At 44.4% G+C, this 19,049-nt stretch overlaps 1 protein-coding gene across 3 annotated transcripts in view; it reads left to right on the top strand.

Annotated features, from left to right (window-relative positions):
• capn3b (calpain 3b) overlaps positions 1-19,049 on the top strand; it is a 33,054-nt gene continuing 14,005 nt past the window's right edge. For all 3 annotated transcript variants that reach the window (XM_042321506.1, XM_042321507.1, XM_042321504.1), the window contains exons 1-13: positions 1-559; positions 7,975-8,044; positions 9,841-9,959; positions 11,729-11,862; positions 12,112-12,280; positions 12,382-12,465; positions 13,020-13,117; positions 13,293-13,370; positions 13,493-13,653; positions 13,847-14,019; positions 14,709-14,720; positions 17,183-17,391; positions 18,692-18,728. In XM_042321506.1, the coding sequence (XP_042177440.1) occupies positions 266-559; positions 7,975-8,044; positions 9,841-9,959; positions 11,729-11,862; positions 12,112-12,280; positions 12,382-12,465; positions 13,020-13,117; positions 13,293-13,370; positions 13,493-13,653; positions 13,847-14,019; positions 14,709-14,720; positions 17,183-17,391; positions 18,692-18,728 (1,638 nt within the window). In that variant the 5' untranslated portion in view covers positions 1-265. The remainder of the gene's footprint in view (positions 560-7,974; positions 8,045-9,840; positions 9,960-11,728; positions 11,863-12,111; positions 12,281-12,381; positions 12,466-13,019; positions 13,118-13,292; positions 13,371-13,492; positions 13,654-13,846; positions 14,020-14,708; positions 14,721-17,182; positions 17,392-18,691; positions 18,729-19,049) is intronic.

Here is a 19,049-nt window from a genome sequence, read left to right as displayed (position 1 = left end):
GTGTGTGTTTATGAGTGTGGGTTGGAGGGTGTGTTTGGTATTGTGAGTGCCCCCAGCATATAAAGGAACTGAGAGTGAGAGGAAAGCACGAGGAAGGACGAAGGGAAGTTTATCAGGGATGTTTTGCAAGTTCATGCTCTTGCATTGAACTCTGAAAAGAATCCTCACTTTCATTCATTTGGACTGACTAACGTACATACTAAAGGGGGCAGCTCACACTGATAGGGGGAACAAGGACACGCATTAGGGGAAAAACAAAGCCAAGATGGCCCTTGTTGAGGAAACGTCAGTGAAGGTGGCGTTGGAAACTGAGGCATCACCTGATGTACCTGAGGGTAAGACTGACTACCCCTTCACGGCCAGCAACAGTATCTACACTGCCATTTTGAGCAGAAACGAGGCCGTCAAAGATGCCAAGCGCCTGAAGAACTTCTTGGAATTGCGAGACAAATACGTACACAAGAAAGTCCTGTTTGAAGACCCTCTGTTCCCACCCAATGATTCCTCTCTTTGGTACAGCAGCAAATTTCCCATTGAATTTGAGTGGAAGCGCCCAACGGTGAGTGCCATCTGTTTTCCCACTAGCAGGGGTGAAGTACACCTTGCCTCAAGGTTGGAACTGTACCTGTATGTTGGGGTAGGATATGTTTAAATTTACATAGTCAATTGAAGGTGCTATCAGAACATATCTATCAGGGCTAGATAAACATATACAAATTGTAAAGCTGTTAAGATGGAACTTATATTGCAATAAAGACTGCACCACTGTATCACAAAAGGAAAATAAATAGATAGTTAGGTTCTACTAGAGAAAATCTCTGTCCTTTTTGAGTAAGAAATGCTTTTGGTCAATGTGTCCCTGGTTTGAGCCCAAGTCGGGCCAGGGATGGGACCTACTCTGTTACACCTACCACCCCAGCTCTTGATGAAGTGTGTCAAAGTTTTTTAAAAACATATTAGGGCTGAAGGCTGCAGACAAGTAGATTAACAAAAACAGCAACCCACTTGTGGTAAGGTATTATCACTCAGCCTAAGATCAAATCTCTCTTCATTAGCTGCAAAAACATTGTTATGACATCACTTCTGGTAAATAACCTGGGGGAAAGCGAGAGCAATTCTGCTGAATATTTGTAGGCTCATAGCTGCGGATCATCAGGTTCTAGAATCACAGACAGCTGAGACTCTGCAACAGGCAGGCCTCACTACAGTACCGCCAGTCACGCCACGAGGCTTACAGCGAGAGAGCAGAGGGAGATTTGGGATATTATAGTCAACCAATAATCAGTCTTGTTAGGCAGTGTGCTGTTACAAGACTCTCCGACTGGCAAAACCAGTGTATTTTTGACTTTGCAGTCTTGGTATTCATGTAAGTCAACAGTATGTGAATCTTATGTTGTAGTTGTTGGTGGATTCTCATTCCAAGATGAAAATAATGATAGGGTAACGTTACCTCAAAGCCTGCAAGTGTAATGCAGTTACAATGCATCATAACGCTGTTATATTGCGTAACACTTGTCGTAAGCATGCATGATCCCTTACAATGTTTTATTATCATCTCTTGATGATCCTGACTAAATACAATAACAGACATTTTGAGTCAGTTGAACATTTTACTTCAAAGAGAGATAACATATTATAAACCTCACAAGAATCCTTGTAATAAGACATTGTGAAGGCTCATACATGGGTGTGTTTGCATTTCTATGGAACATTTTAGTCATTTAGCAAAAGCTCTAATCTGGAGTGACTCATGTTAGTGCATAAAATTGCTTAAGCCCACAGTTGGTGTTACTCAGATGTTTTCCAGTCATGGAATGTCACAGGACTAATGGTGTCTTACTGACTTGCAGTCATGATAGCTTGACCTCGATGTGACCAAGTTTAACTTAAAGCCAAAGGGTCAACATTATCCAAGGTCTAAATCAGGGGTATGAGGTTAGCCTTCCTGTGAACCCATGGGGCACCTCATGTGATGAGGTAGGTGCCAAAGAGGGGTTTACTGCTGGAGTGGACAGGCTGACCTGACATTCTATCCACCATAACTCAGATCTTTACTAACTTGATATTGAAAACTTGGTTGAAGGCCCAGATTTACTAAGCCTTTGCATCAGATGCAAACGTTGCACCTGCCTCATTCAGGGATTTAACACCTAAAACAATGCTAAAACTCAGGAAGTGTCCTGAGGTAAGAAATGCTTTTTTTGGATTATCAAGGCCGTCATTTGAACACTTGATTCCCTTTTTTGTTCAAGCTGGTCTGAATTGTGTTACGCTTTCGTCCCATGTTGTAACGGTTTTCTAGTGGTGATGAAGGAGAGTCGGACCAAACTGCAGCGTGTCGATTGCGATCCATGTTTAATATAAAAAAGAAACACGAACTTACAAAAAACAATAAACGAAACCGAAACAGCCTATCTGGTGCAAACTAACAGCGAGTACACATAGGACACTAAGGACAATCACCCACGACAAACTCAAAGAATATGGCTGCCTAAATATGGTTCCCAATCAGAGACAACGATAAGCACCTGCCTCTGATTGAGAACCACTCCAGACAGCCATAGACCTTGCTAGACAACCCACTAAGCTACAATCCCAATACCACCACCAAAACCCCAAGACAAACACACCACAATTACAAAAACCCCATGCCACACCCTGGCCTGACCAAATACATAAAGATAAACACAAAATACTTTGACCAGGGCGTGACACATGTGTACAAAACTATACCACACCATGTCAACCATACATACCCATCCATTACCATGCCTTGAGAAGTTAAAAGACATGCCTTCAAAATGTTTCTTAAAAAGGGGCAATCTGCAGTTGATACATCCATTTTGTTTACTTGTAAATTAATGATATGTACCCACTGATTATTGAAGAATATAACTATTAATGCCTCAAGAGCTTAGTTAAACGTTCGTACCCCATAAGAACCTAAAATATAAGCTTGTGTAAACAATGTATAACCTCAGAATATGGTTAAAGCTATCATTTTGATCTCTTGGCTGGTCAGTCTTAGCTCTGTCTATGTTGATTGGTTACATTTCTCCAGGCCCATCCCTCAGCTTTTTACCAAAACAGAGGCAGGGTGGCCCACTTTTGTATTGTTTTCTAATGTGGATTGCACCTTTAAATGTATTTAGATGTCTTGAAAATTTGCAATGTCTCAAACTGTCTCAATACATCTTAATTTTATGTCTCAAGATGTCTCGAGACATCTTAAGACAAAGATGATGGCTTGGTATGTACCAACAGTATATCCAACCTATTTTTCCAGATGGTGGATATAATTAGAACTACTGTACTGTATGTTATATATAACCACCCCGGGGAGCTCCGGAATTTGGCCCTGATCAGGTTGCAGAAAAAATGTGATAAATTTGCCATTGGGTCAAAATTGTACATTTATAAATCCACCAGCACTGATGAATTTGAACCATTTTACGCCCATGTGAGTTCAACTCTCTCACAAGGTCAGCAGTAAGACTGGTCTAAGTTGGTGGTGAAGCAATCCTTCTTCGTACACTTAAAGGTGTGGAGAAATGATGTTGGTGCATATGGATCCGATCCAAGTATTTGTCCATTTGCTGACTCGTCCCCTTGAGTCATGACTGAGTCGTGACTAAGTCGTGTAACTCAAGCCCTTTTAATAATGACCTCCTCCAATACTGCTTTAACATATGCTTCCATAAAACAAGATGTGACCACTACACACTCCTACAAACACCGAAATATATCCACACCATTGACAGAACCTTACATTTCATTCAGGCATTATTATGGACTGTAGATGGACTTTCACTTTCTCTATCGTCAATAATGAGTTCAAGACCTGGGTTCAAATAATATTAGAACAATATTTCAGCTGTGCTTGATTGAGCTTTTCTCGTGTAATGGAGCCAATGGAATAGTCCCTAAAGCACAAAGCCCACCCTTCTTGCACTACAGGCAGGCCAAACTATTTGAACATGGTTGTAGTTCAACTCATTCCCCTCAACGTAGATCCTTTGGCATTCAATCTTTGTCCAGGTTAAGTGAGAAGTCCAGAGGTATTACCAAATACATTAACCCTTGGTAGGAAAACTCTAGAGGTTGTGACCTGTGACAGCTGCTTTTAATGGCAGAGGTTATAATTCACTAAGTTGTCTCATTCATGGTTGTAACTAGTATTCTTCAACCCAACCAAAGAATAAGAGCAACCAATCAGACTCTGAAACCACCCCAGGGGTCCAGTCCTCTCCCCAGGGGTCAAGTCCTTTTCTCTTCTATATAATTTCCTGTCGCCAGACTGCTTCGGTGCAAATTCTTCCTATTTTTGTCATTTTGTTTTTAAGAAAAACCTGCACACTGCGTTTGCCAGGTGGTATCATTTGTTTATGTGCATGATCTTCCTACTTTTAATCCTGTCCTGAAATGACTGTGCAAGCAAACCTACAGTATGTTTATACTGTTAGGCCTTTACATGACAGAGTTTACATCCGGTCACCAGCTACATTGTACTGTAAAACTGGATGTAAAGTTTAACACAATACCTCTTTGTGCCAGCCCTTCCCAGCTCTGTTGGCATCCTAGAAATACAGTAGAATAACTATTTCTATGTTTGGTATGAGGACCCCACTTTAAGGCCGCTACTGCATTTTGCTGTACCACTTAAAATAGCTGTGAGCAGATGACTTGGTCTACTGTTACTATGTTTTCCCTATGGATCTATCACTTATCACTTACGTTGTGCAAAGAGTTTTTTGGCTGGGCCTTGCATCCTTCCTTCATATTCCACTCATGAAGACATGATTGTAAAGTGAGGTTGACTCCAGTTTTGAATGCATCTGTTTTGACCAATGTTTTATGCCTGGGCAACACCTGTTAATCACTATAGGAGATTGTATAAAATAAACGTCTCTTAGTTGCTGCTAGGGTTGCAAAGGATCGGAAACTTTCCTGGAAATTTCCGGAATTTTTCAGGAATTTTTCATGGTAAATTAAGCTTAAATTCATCAAAAAAGAATGCTCATAATAGTGAACTTTTATTGTGGGATACATATAAGGCAATAAAGCCATTTTGGTTAAACTGTCCCCAATTCAATGGAATTGCAACCCTCTGCACGCACAGTGCATTCTTCCATCACATGTGCTGTGCACTCTTCCATCACATGTACAGCTGATTCTCAAGATCTTGCACACTAATGAGATGCTACTGAGCCCACACTACTACACTGTCTGAGCCAAGGACTACATGCTTTATGGTAAGTTTTGATTACAATACTGGCTGGGGCAAATATATTTTATATGACAGAAAAGTGTGTTTAAATCATTACTAACTTGTGAACAATTTCTGCTAGTTAGTTTTTGCTACCATGTGGGTTTTAGTTTGCTTGAGCCTGCTAACTGAGGAGTGTTAATTCACCTGTTTCCATACATGTTTCATTTTAAAACATTTATCTTATACAGGAGTTGTTTAACTTCTTAACAATTTATCTGTACATGGAATTGTATTTGTTTTTTTTTTACTATTTTTTTTCTAATCTTTACAGGAAAATGCCACAGGCGCTATCTAATCTGTGGGGACATTTCACTGCAGCTAATGTAGAAGGAAAAGCTGTGTACATTTGTAAATACTGTGCCAAATCCTACATGAAGAACGCAACAAAGATGCAGAATCATCTGGCCAAGTGCATAAAGTTCCCTCAGCGCTCACAACAAGCAACCTCTGACAAAGGTCCCTCTACTTCTATTTGAGGTGACAATGATGAATCAGACACCTTATCGATAGAAACAGCTCATGGTCCTCCTCAAATCCTACAATTTTTTGACTCAATGGAGGAACGCAGGAATGCAACTGGTTCACTTCTGATGCTCACAGGCATTGTGTATTGGAAGAGATTTCTGAATGTTCTTCACCCAGCATACACCCCTCCAACCAGACATGCTTTATATACTCATTTGCTGGATGCAGAGTTCAACAGAGTTCAAGTGAAGGTCAAGCAAATCATAGAGAAAGCAGACTGTATTGCAATCATCTCTGATGGGTGGTCAACTGTTTGTGGGCAAGGAATAATGAACTACATCATCTGCACCCCTCAACCAGTATTCTACAAGGGCACAGACACAAGGGAAAACAGACACACTGGTCTCTACATTGCAGATGAGCTGAAGGCAGTTATCAATGACCTTGGACCACAGAAGGTATTTGCACTGGTGACAGACAATGCTGCGAACATGAAGGTTGCTTGGTCTAAAGTGGAGGAGTCCTACCCTCACATCACACCCATTGGCTGTGCTGCTTATGCATTGAATCTGGTCCTCAAGGACATCATGGCACTGAAAACAATGGATACACTCTACAAGAGAGCCAAGAAAATCATTAGGTATGTGAAGGGTCATCAAGTTATAGCAACAATCTATCTCACCAAGCAAAGTGAGAAGAATAAGAGCACCACATTGAAGCTGCCCAGCAACACCCGTTGGGGTGGTGTTGTCATCATGTTTGATAGTCTCCGGGAGGGGAAGGAGTCTCTCCAAGAAATGGCCATATCCCAGTCTGCCGATATGGACAGCCCCATCAAGGATGATGTATTTTGGGAGAGAGTGGTAAGCAGCCTGAAACTCCTGAAACCTATAGCAGTAGCCATTGCACGGATTTAGGGAGACGATGCCATCCTGTCTGATGTTCAAACTGCTTGCAGATGTAAGAGAAGAAATCCATACTGCCCTGCCCACTTCACTGTTGCTCCAAGCAGAGGAAACTGCAGTTCTGAAATACATCAAAAAGCGTGAAGACTTCTGCCTGAAGCCCATACACACCGTAGTGTACATGTTGGACCCCAAGTATGCTGGCAAGAGCATCCTGTCTGGTGTAGAGATCAACAAGGCCTATGGTGTCATCACTACCATGTCTCGCCACCTTGTCCTGGATGAGGGCAAGGTTCTTGGCAGTCTGGCGAAGTACACTTCCAAGCAAGGGTTTTGGGATGCAGATCCAATATGGCAGTCGTGCCAACGTATCTCATCAGCCACCTGGTGGAAGGGACTTTGTGGGTCTGAGGCTCTTTCCCCTGTTGCCTCCATCATCCTCCAAATCCCACCAACATCTGCCGCCTCAGAGGGCAACTGGTTCTTGTTCGGGAAAACACGCACCAAAGCACGCAACAGGCTGACCAATACAAGGATTTTAAATTGGTGGCCATCTGGGCAAATTTGAGGCTTTTTGAGCCTGACAACAAGCCATCCTCAACAAGGTTGTAAAGTGACAGTGAAGATGAGGCCTCAGAGTCTGATGTTCAAGAAGTGGACATTGAGGAGGTCCAGGGAGAAGACATGGAAGCCTGAAAGGAAGACAACCACAGCTTTAGTTTCTAGACTATAATTTTACAGATGTATGTTGAAAACGTTTTTGGGAGATCATTGGGAATCATTCAATATTCCTCTTCTTTTGTTGTTCAGTGAAATCATCCCATGGGAAGAGTCAACAAATTTAATGAAAGTTCAATTCGTAACAAAAACAAAAATATATATATATTGGAAGGATTTAATCTTTTGCAATTATGTATACTTATGATAAGGTAAAAGGTTTATGTTTCTGTCTCCATATATGGTACATATTTCCAATGCAAAAAACATCTACATTTAAATGGGATTAATATTAATTTGCATATATTTCAATTAATTCCCATGGAAAGTTTCCACCTCTGAATATTCCCCAAAATGTGCAACCCTAGTTTCTGCCAAAGTACACCGGACTATTTTAGGCCTTCAATCTGTGCATAAGACAATAATTTATCCATCTAGTAATGTAGCGTGATATCTTTGTAAATCATGTTATTATCATGGTACAGTCAAGATATTCCCCAGAAGACATAGTACTATCTGATAATAGATTGACCCTCTCACAAGACGTTCCACACCCCGTAGCACATCCCAACAACATTACCATGGCTACAGCTGTTCTTCTGTTTCTTTGTTTGGCAGGAAATCTGTGACAACCCCCAGTTCATCATAGACGGAGCTAGTAGGACAGACATCTGTCAAGGAGAGCTGGGTAAGACCACAGAAATCATGCACTGTATGACATCACTGGGTAAGACCACAGAAATCATGCACTGTATGACATCACTGGGTAAGACCACAGAAATCATGCACTGTATGACTTCACTGGGTAAGACCACAGAAATCATGCACTGTATGACATCACTGGGTAAAACCACAGAAATCATCCACTGTATGGGTAAGACCACAGAAATCATGCACTGTATGACATCACTGGGTAAGACCACAGAAATCATGCACTGTATGACATCACTGGGTAAGACCACAGAAATCATGCACTGTATGACATCACTGGGTAAGACCACAGAAATCATGCACTGTATGACTTCACTGGGTAAGACCACAGAAATCATGCACTGTATGACATCACTGGGAAAGACCACAGAAATCATGCACTGTATGACATCACTGGGTAAGACCACAGAAATCATGCACTGTATGACATCACTGGGTAAGACCACAGAAATCATGAACTGTATGACATCACTGGGTAAGACCACAGAAATCATGCACTGTATGACATCACTGGGTAAGACCACAGAAATCATGCACTGTATGACTTCACTGGGTAAGACCACAGAAATCATGCACTGTATGACATCACTGGGAAAGACCACAGAAATCATGCACTGTATGACATCACTGGGTAAAACCACAGAAATCATGAACTGTATGACATCACTGGGTAAGTCCACAGAAATCATGCACTGTATGACATCACTGGGTAAGACCACAGAAATCATGAACTGTATGACATCACTGGGTAAGACCACAGAAATCATGCACTGTATGACATCACTGGGTAAGACTCTTGTTGATAAAATAATGCTCATGGTCAATGGTATGAAGCAGCAACATCTGACTAATAACATCTGCAGACTACTGTAGACAAGTACAAGTAGACAGTGAGGATTCAGCATTGAGTCATGCCAAACTTGGATGTGAGAAAATCAAAAGTTAGACAGGTGTTATCTAACAGCACAAATAGCATTCGCTAATTAGCGGCCCCTGTTCAAACTGAAGCCATAGTGTCTCGGCACAGTGAAAAAGGAGAGGGCAGACAAAGTTTGCCACGCACAGACAGCTGGGGATGCAATTAAGGAGCTCTCGTGTTGAGAGTGAGGATGGAAAGATGGTGTGAGAAATTAAGGCACGAGAGACAAAAAGTTACCCCCCTAGTAACCACATGGTTCACTGTAAAAGACTGACACCTGCAGCAGGGTGTGTGTGTGTGTGCACAGCGTGCGTGGGGTGTGTGTTGTGCGCGTGGCATGCACTTGTGTTTGAGTGCTGTGTAACAGAAACCCCTCTCCCATAACATCTGCTAAATGCCTGCTTGAGAACGCACTGGGGCTGCCGCAGTCAAACTACACCAGACCATGTTTCTGACATAGTTCAGAAAATAGCCATGCAAGTAGATACCCTTAAGCTGGGCGTAAAGGAGTCAGTAGTATATAGGGATCCTGACTCAGCCATGGTACTATGTACTTACCATATGGTCTCAGCCTCTTTGCTGTAGGTAGATGTAGCAGTGTAGGCTACTGTTTCTGTCCCTCTAGATCACACCTCAAGGAGCAGTGTCAATAAAGAATGAACATACACATTCCATAGCGCTACATAGTCCTATATCCACTTACAGTTGAATTCAGTGCTATGATCAGGGTCATATTCATTCAGCACCAAAGGGAAGAAAGCTGACTGAAATGGGCTGGGTGTACCTGAACTTGTACAATAATAAAATGCTAATTTTTTCTTTTTCGAGGCAAAACGTTTTATTGTTCCCTGCAGGTGACTGCTGGCTGCTTGCTGCTATTGCCTGTCTGACACTGAATGACAAGCTGCTGTACAGAGTTATCCCATCAGACCAGAGTTTCACAGAGAACTACGCTGGTATCTTCCATTTCCAGGTACTGTATGGTCATGGTCAAAATCACCTGGGAACTATTCAATCGATATATGTAGACTCAGGACCTACTAAACTCTACTAAAACCTACTAAAAAGAAATGTCCTCCCACTGTCAACTGCGTTTATTTTCAGCAAACTTAACACGTGTAAATACAAGATTCAACAACCGAGACATAAACTGAACAAGTTCCACAGACATGTGACTAACAGAAATGTAATAATGTGTCCCTGAACAAAGGGGGGTCAAAATCAAAAGTAACAGTCAGTATCTGGTGTGGCCACCAGCTGCATTAAGTACTGGATTGGATCTCCTCCTCATGGACTGCACCAGATTTGCCAATTCTTGTTGTGAGATGTTACCCCACTCTTCCACCAAGGCACCTGCAAGTTCCCGGACATTTCTGGGGGGAATGGCCCTAGCCCTCACCCTCCGATCCAACAGGGCCCAGACGTGCTCAATGGGATTGAGATCCGGGCTCTTCGCTGGCCATGGCGGAACACTGACATTCCTGCCTTGCAGGAAATCACGCACAGAACAAGCAGTAGGGCTGGTAGCATTATCATGCTGGAGGGTCATTTCAGGATGAGCCTGCAGGAAGGGTACCACATGTAACGCACAGCGTTGAGATTCCCTGCATTGACAACAAGCTCAGTCCGATGATGCTGTGACACACCGCCTCAGACCATGACGGACCCTCCACCTCCAAATCGATCCCGCTCCAGAGTACAGGCCTCGGTGTAATGCTCATTCCTTTGACGATAAATGCAAATCTGACCATCACCCCTGGTGAGACAAAACTCATCAGTAAATAGCACTTTTGCCAGTCCTGTCTGGCCCAGCAAAGGTGAGTTTGTGCCCATAGGCGATGTTGTTGCCGGTGATGTCTGGTGAGGACCTGCCTTACAACAGGCTTACAAGCCCTCAGTCCAGCCTCTCTCAGCCTATTGCGGACAGCCTGACCACTGATGGCGGGATTGTGCATTCCTGGCGTAACTCGGGCAGCTGTTGTTGCCATCCTGTACCTGTCCCGCAGGTGTGATGTTCGGATGTACCGATCCTGTGCAGGTGTTGTTACACGTGGTCTGCCACTGCGAGGATGATCAGCTGTCCGTCCTGTCTCCCTGTAGCGCTGTCTTAAGCATCTCACAGTACGGACATTGCGATTTATTGCCCTTGTCACATCTGCAGTCCTCATGCCTCCTTGCAGCATGCCTATGGCACCTTCACGCAGATGAGCAGGGACCCTGGGCATCATTTTTTTTGTGTTTTTCAGAGTCAGTAGAAAGGCCTCTTTAGTATGCTAAGTTTTCATAACTGTGACCTTAATTGCCTACTGTCTGTAAGCTGTTTGAAATGTCTTAACGACCGTTCCACAGGAGCATGTTCATTAATTGTTTATGGTTCATTGAACAAGCATGGGAAACAGTGTTTGAACCCTTTACAATGAAGATCCGTGAAGTTATTTGGATTTTTTACGAATTATCTTTGAAAGACAGGGTCCTGAAAAAGGGACATTTATTTTTTTGCTGAGTTTACATCTTATTCATGTTTGCCAAAAAATATTCCCTGTACTGAATATAAATCACTGAACCTTCAGTAGGGCACACTTTAAAAAAATGTTGCAATGGGAATATGAAACTCTGTGATCGAATTGGAAAAGTACAAGTAGAACCTCCCTGTGTCAATATTTTCTTCTAATTTTCTCCCTACTGAACACAACCCAGCTCTCACTCCCTCTCATCACCTCCCTTGCTTCCATTATCCCGCAGTTCTGGCGTTATGGCGAATGGGTGGACGTCGTGGTGGACGACCGTATCCCCACCTCCAATAACCAGCTGGTGTTCACCAAGTCCTTCAGGAAGAACGAGTTCTGGAGCGCTCTGCTGGAGAAGGCTTACGCCAAGTAAGTGTGAATGATGATGCCACAACACAAGTCTATTAATAATACACCTTGGGGAAAATAAGGGTGCTCAACAACAACAACAGCAGCAACGACAACCCAGCCTCTGCGTCACTGTCGACTTGCATAACCTGGTTCAGATTGACCAAAGTGAATTCACACCTTTGTATTCTCCACTTAATCATACAAGATGATGTACAATTTGTAAAGTTTACTATGAAATCATAAATTGTATGGTTGTCTTCTGGTCAGGTTGCACGGTTCCTACGAGGCCCTGAAAGGTGGCAACACCCTGGAGGCCATGGAGGATTTCACTGGGGGTGTGACAGAGTTCTTTGAGATGTCCGAGGCTCCAAAAGAACTCTACAAGATCATGAAGAAAGCCCTGGAGAGAGGCTCTCTGATGGGCTGTTCCATAGACGTGAGTCAGTCTGCTCTGTGCTTTCTACTGTGACTGAACCCAGGCACCACACGACCCTGTATCTCTGTTCTGATGGTCTGTCCATCCTATCTCTCTCGCAGGCCTTGCTGCCAAGTCACTGTGAGACTGAAACTGCGAATGGACTGGTCAGAGGCCATGCCTACTCTATCACTGCACTAGAGGAGGTACGGTAATGGTCATGGAGCCACTAGAGGAGGTATTGTTATGGTCATGGAGACACTAGAGGAGGTATGGTGATGGTCATGGAGCCACTAGAGGAGGTACGGTTATGGTCATGGCGCCACTAGAGGAGGTACGGTTATGGTCATGGAGACACTAGAGGAGGTATGGTTATGGTCATGGAGCCACTAGAGGACGTACGGTTATGGTCATGGAGTCACTAGAGGAGGTACGGTTATGGTCATGGAGACACTAGAGGAGGTACGGTTATGGTCATGGAGCCACGGTCAAAGCCAAAGCCTCTGGTCAAACCTCTACCAAACTGTAACGTAGCACTTAACATTATTAGACAGATAAACAACCGGAATTAATGTTATTGTATTGTTGTTGATTGAATCTGTACATTGCACTCTCAAAAATAGCATAAAATAAGACCTGGCATAAAACAAATAAATAAATAAAGAACAACCACTCTATGAATATGTTACAACACAGTATCTACTAATATGATGTGCGGGCCAAACTGTCTTTCACTGCTGACCAAGGGTGTCTTTCTTAGTGTGACAAGCTTAAGGTTACCAAGGATACCAAGATTCGCCTAGTTCAAATGCGGAACCCCTGGGGAATGGTGCTATGGAAAGGGCCGTGGAATGCCAAGTGAGTGCAGAATCAATCAACCAACCAATCAACCCTTGAAATCAATAAACAATCCATCATTTTTATTCTTCCAGAAACTGGCTGTGCAGCAAGAGAAACATAAAATACATAACATAGTCATAACATAACAACGTGGCCTACATGTAACAAGGGGACTTTTATTTTCTCTCCGCAGGTCCAAAGAATGGTCCACCATCTCCAGCTCAGACAAGGCCAGGCTGAAGAAGAAGACGGTTGAGACGAGCGAGACTTGGTGAGCTGAACGAAGCCCTCTGATAATTGTCAATGTTTCTGACATCAGGGCTGGGCACTGTAACAAAGGATTCCTGTGCAAATGGATAAACAACAATCTATTCTACTATATTCTCCATATAGGATATCCTTTGAGGACTTCAAAAAGAACTTCACCAAGCTGGAGATCTGTAACCTGACCCCTGACACACTTCTGGACGACAGGTCCCATAGCTGGACGGTGGCGGTCAACGAGGGCCGCTGGGTACGAGGCAGCTCCGCCGGAGGCTGCAGGAACTTCCCAGGTACCAGGTTGACTTTGGGCTGGAAAAAATAGTGTTTGAACTATGCTGATTTGTAGTGGTGCACATCATGGTTATAATGCCCTTTTCATTCTGCTTCAACTACACACTTTCTCAGCTGCTTGTTAGCCAAAACTAGTACCTAGTAAGAATGAAGACATTGACCCCCACTGACCACGTCTCTGATGTCCCACAGACACGTTCTGGACCAACCCGCAGTACCGCATGCGTCTGTATGAGGAGGACGACGACCCCGACGACCCCGAGCATGTGGCGTGCACCGTCATGGTGGCCCTGATGCAGAAGGGCCGGAGGAAAGACCGCAGCAAGGGTGCCAAGCTTTACACCATCGGATTCTCCATCTACGAGGTAGGTTATACCTCCTGATAAACCACAGGACACAACTGGAGGTATTCTTGATCACCTAACCAGGATAAATGCTGGGACATTCTTCTGGGTTGTGACCAGTCGGTACAAAACAAGTTACATATTTTCGAAATTGAGTGGAAGGGGGCGAAACTAACTGAAGAAATATTCACATTTATTTACCATTTCAAAACATGTTGCTACGGTGCACTCTACTGAACATGGCCCAGGTCAGGTGGTATGGTTAGGAAAACTCCTAGCTCTAGCATTTCAAATCAAATCAGTCATATATTCATCTTGGTTAACCCAGAATTAAAATAGTGCGTAATTTGGTCAGATGCTCAATTAGGTTCTGGAGGGAAGCGTGTTAGAAATTGAGATTTCTGGTTTGCGAAGTCTCCTTCATCGCGAAAGGAAACTCTAAGCCAAAGAGCTAATCGCTCAAAACTTAAGCCTGTTTGTATGTTTGTTCAATAAATGATCAGATCTATACATACACTGAGTGCTCCCTTTTCTTTATTTTCCTGGATAGTCACCCATTGGCGTGTCCTGGGGCAAGGAATGTTTTGGGGATTTTCAAGTCCCTCAGTCGAGCACCTAATTCCCGTTTTGTTCAAGCTGGTCTGGAGTGTGTTTGTGTACCATATTGGCAATGTAGTCATGGTGATAGTGACTTATGTTCTTGTCCTCAGGTGCCCAAAGAGGTATGATGGCCAGGGAATGGAGGACCTTGTTGTGATGATGTCAGAGCTGTGGTCAAAGTGCTACTTATGTGTGTCAGTCTACCTCCGCTTCAGAACGTAAAACTTGGTGTACCTCTGTCTTAACTTGTAGCTCTGTCTTGGTGTGTTCAACATGAAACCTTAGTTATAAAATTGCCGACACAACACACCAAAAACACACAAGAGACTTTCAGATAACAACACATATTCTTTTAGCAGAACTGCGTCAAATACATATGTGAAATACTTGAAAATATTCTTGCCAGGTCTAACTTAGACATAAATATTCTACCCAGGTCTACCTTAGACATAAATATTCTACCCAGGTCTACCCAGGTCTACCTTAGACATAAATATTCTACCCAGGTCTACCTTAGACATAAATATTCTACCCAGGTCTACCTTAGACATAAATATTCTACCCAGGTCTACCTTAGACATAAATATTCTACCCAGGTCTATCTTAGACATAAATATTCTACCCAGGTCTACCTTAGTCATAAATATTCTACCCAGGTCTACCTTAGACATAAATAATCTACCCAGTTCTATTTTAGACATAAATATTCTACCCAGGTCTACCTTAGACATAAATATTCTACCCAGGTCTATCTTAGACATAAATATTCTACCCAGGTCTATCTTAGACATAAATATTCAACCCAGGTCTACCTTAGACATAAATATTCTACCCAGGTCTACCTTAGACATACATAATCTACCCAGGTCTATCTTAGACATAAATAATCTACCCAGGTCTACCTTAGACATAAATATTCTACCCAGGTCTATCTTAGACATAAATATTCTACCCAGGTCTACCTTAGACATAAATATTCTACCCAGGTCTACCTTAGACATAAATAATCTACCCAGGTCTACCTTAGACATAAATATTCTACCCAGGTCTACCTTAGACATAAATATTCTACCCAGGTCTACCTTAGACATAAATAATCTACCCAGGTCTACCTTAGACATAAATATTCTACCCAGGTCTACCTTAGACATAAATAATCTACCCAGGTCTACCTTAGACATAAATAATCTACCCAGGTCTACCTTAGACATAAATAATCTACCCAGGTCTACCTTAGACATAAATATTCTACCCAGGTCTACCTTAGACATAAATAATCTACCCAGGTCTACTTTAGACATTTGTTTTATTCTATTATACTGATTCAGTCATTTTTTAAATTCCTTTATCTAGTATGATGTCAGTACCTGTGCATCCCTCCTCTGTCCCTCCTCTCTCTCTATCCCTCCATCCTCTATCCCCCTCTCTTCCTATCCCTCCATCCTCTATCCCCCTCTCTTCCTATCCCTCCATCCTCTATCCCCCTCTCTATATCCCTCCATCCTCTATCCCCCTCTCTTTCTATCCCTCCATCCTCTGTCCCTCTTCTCTCTCTATCCCTCCATCCTCTGTCCCTCCTCTCTCTCTATCCCTCCATCCTCTATCCCCCTCTCTCTTCCTATCCCTCCATCCCCCTCTCTCTATATCCCTCCATCCTCTATCCCCCTCTCTCTATATCCCTCCATCCTCTATCCCCATCTCTCTATATCCCTCCATCCTCTATCCCCCTCTCTTTCTATCCCTCCATCCTCTGTCCCTCCTCTCTTTCTATCCCTCCATCCTCTATCCCACCCTCTCTATATCCCTCCATCCTCTATCCCCCTCTCTTTCTATCCCTCCATCCTCTATCCCCCCCTCTCTCTATATCCCTCCATCCTCTGTCCCTCCCCCTCTCTCTCTATCCCTCCATCCTCTATCCCCCTCTCTCTCTATCCCTCCATCCTCTGTCCCTCCTCTTTCTATCCCTCCATCCTCTATCCTCCTTTCTCTCTATCCCTCCTCTCTCTCTATCCCTCCATCCTCTATCCCTCCGTCCCTTCTCTCACTCTATCCCGCCATCCTCTATCCCCCTCTCTTTCTATCCCCCTCTCTTTCTATCCCTCCATCCTCTATCCCCTCTCTTTCTATCTCTCCATCCTCTATCCCCCTCTCTCTCTATCCCTCCATCCTCTATCCCTCCTCTCTCTCTATCCCTCCATCCTCTATCCCTCCTCTCTCTCTATCCCTCCATCCTCTATCCCTCCTCTCTCTCTATCCCTCCATCCTCTAACCCTCCTCTCTCTCTATCCCTCCATTCTCTATCCCTCCTCTCTCTCTATCCCTCCATTCTCTATCCCTCCTCCCTCTCTCTCTATCTCTCCATCTTCTATCCCTCCTCTCTCTCTATCCCTCCATCCTCCCTCCATCCCCCTCTCTCTCTATCCCTCCATCCTCTATCCCCCCTCTCTCTCTATCCCTCCATCCTCTATCCCCCCTCTCTTTCTATCCCTCCATCCTCTATCCATCCTCTCTCTTTCTATCCCTCCATCCTCTGTCCCTCCTCTCTCTCTATCCCTCCATCCTCTATCCCCCTCTCTCTCTACAGATGATTGGGAGCCAGCAGCACCTGCAGAAAGACTTCTTCCTTTACAATGCCTCCAAGGCCAAATGCAAGTCCTACATCAACCTGCGTGAGGTGAGCGAGCGATTCTGCCTGCCCCCTGGGGAGTACGTGATCATCCCTTCGACCTTTGACCCCCACGAGGAGGGAGAGTTTATCCTCAGAGTCTTCTCCGAGAAGAACAGCACCTCAGAGTGAGTGACTGGGAGTGGGGGGAGAGAGGGGCTGCTATGGTAGAAGGGTTAGGGGAGAGAGAGAGGGGCAGCTATGGTAGAGGGGTTAGGGGAGAGAGAGGGGCAGCTATGGTAGAAGGGTTAGGGGAGAGAGAGAGGGGTTGCTATGGTAGAGGGGTTGGGGAGAGACAGAGGGGCAGCTATGGTAGAGGGGTTAGGGGGAGAGAGAGAGGGGCAGCTATGGTAGAGGGGTTAGGGGGGAGAGAGAGGGGCTGCTATGGTAGAGGGGTTGGGGAGAGAGAGAGAGAGAGAGGGGCAGCTATGGTAGAGGGGTTGGGGGAGAGAGAGGGGCAGCTATGGTAGAGGGGTTAGGGGAGAGAGAGAGAGGGTATGCTATGGTAGAGGGGTTAGGGGGGGAGAGAGAGAGGGGGTTGCTATGGGAGAGGGGTTAGGGGGAGAGAGAGGGGCTGCTATGGTAGAGGGGTTAGGGGAGAGAGAGAGGGGCTGCTATGGTAGAGGGGTTAGGGGAGAGAGAGAGGGGCTGCTATGGTAGACGGGTTAGGGAGAGAGAGAGGTTCAGCTATGGTAGAGGGGTTGGGGGAGAGAGAGAGGGGCTGCTATGGTAGAAGGGTTAGGGGGGAGAGAGAGGGGCAGCTATGGTAGAGGCGTTAGGGGGGGAGAGAGAGGGGCAGCTATGGTAGAAGGGTTAGGGGAGAGAGAGGGGCTCCTATGGTAGAGGGGATAGGGGGAGAGAGAGGGGTTGCTATGGTAGAGGGGTTAGGGGAGAGAGAGAGGTTCTGCTATAATAGAGGTGTTAGGGGAGAGAGAGAGGGGCACCTATGGTAGAAGGGTTAGGGGGAGAGAGAGGGGCTCCTATGGCAGAGGGGTTAGGGGAGAGAGAGAGAGGGGTTGCTATGGTAGAGGGGTTAGGGGGAGAGAGAGGGGCTGCTATGGTAGAGGGGTTAGGGGAGAGAGAGAGGGGTTGCTATGGTAGAGGGGTTAGGGGGAGAGAGAGAGAGAGGGGGGGCTGGGCTGCTATGGTGGCGGGGTATTTCAGTGTGTTGGTGTTTCTATGAATGAGTGTGTGGATGAATTTGTTTCTGTGGATGGCCATTTATGTGTGTGTGTGTGTGTGTGTGTGTGTGTGTGTGTGTGTGTGTGTGTGTGTGTGTGTGTGTGTGTGTGTGTGTGTGTGTGTGTGTGTGTGTGTGTGTGTGTGTGTGTGGCATGCCAGTCAAGGGTGACAGAAAAAATGAAGCTTCCATGCCTTTGATCTTGTGCCTTCGATGGTGATGAGTAATGTCTGTCTGTTCTCTTTCAGGGAAACTGAAAATACAATTAGGTCAGACCATATAGAGGTTAGTAAATGGACTTGCGTCTCTCTCTCCTCTCTCTCTGACTTGCCACAGGCATTAAACAAAGCATGTGTGTCCATGTATGCTGATGATTCAACCATGTACACGTCAGCAACCACAGCTAATGAAGTCACTGAAGCCAGTAATTAATTGGTCCTGAACATCTCTAAAAGTAATAGTATTGTATTTGGTACAAATCATTCCCTAAGTTCTAGACCTGAGCTGAATCTGGTAATGAATGGTGTGGCTGTTGGTGTGGCTGTTGATCAAGTTAAGGAGACTAAACTACTTGGTGTTACCATAGATTGCAAACTGTCATGGTCA

Source organism: Oncorhynchus tshawytscha, linkage group LG05, assembly GCF_018296145.1.
Source record: "Oncorhynchus tshawytscha isolate Ot180627B linkage group LG05, Otsh_v2.0, whole genome shotgun sequence".
Taxonomy (NCBI): domain Eukaryota; kingdom Metazoa; phylum Chordata; class Actinopteri; order Salmoniformes; family Salmonidae; genus Oncorhynchus; species Oncorhynchus tshawytscha.
The sequence above is the reverse complement of the archived record's forward strand: the minus strand, read 5'-3'. Positions and strand labels throughout refer to the sequence as shown.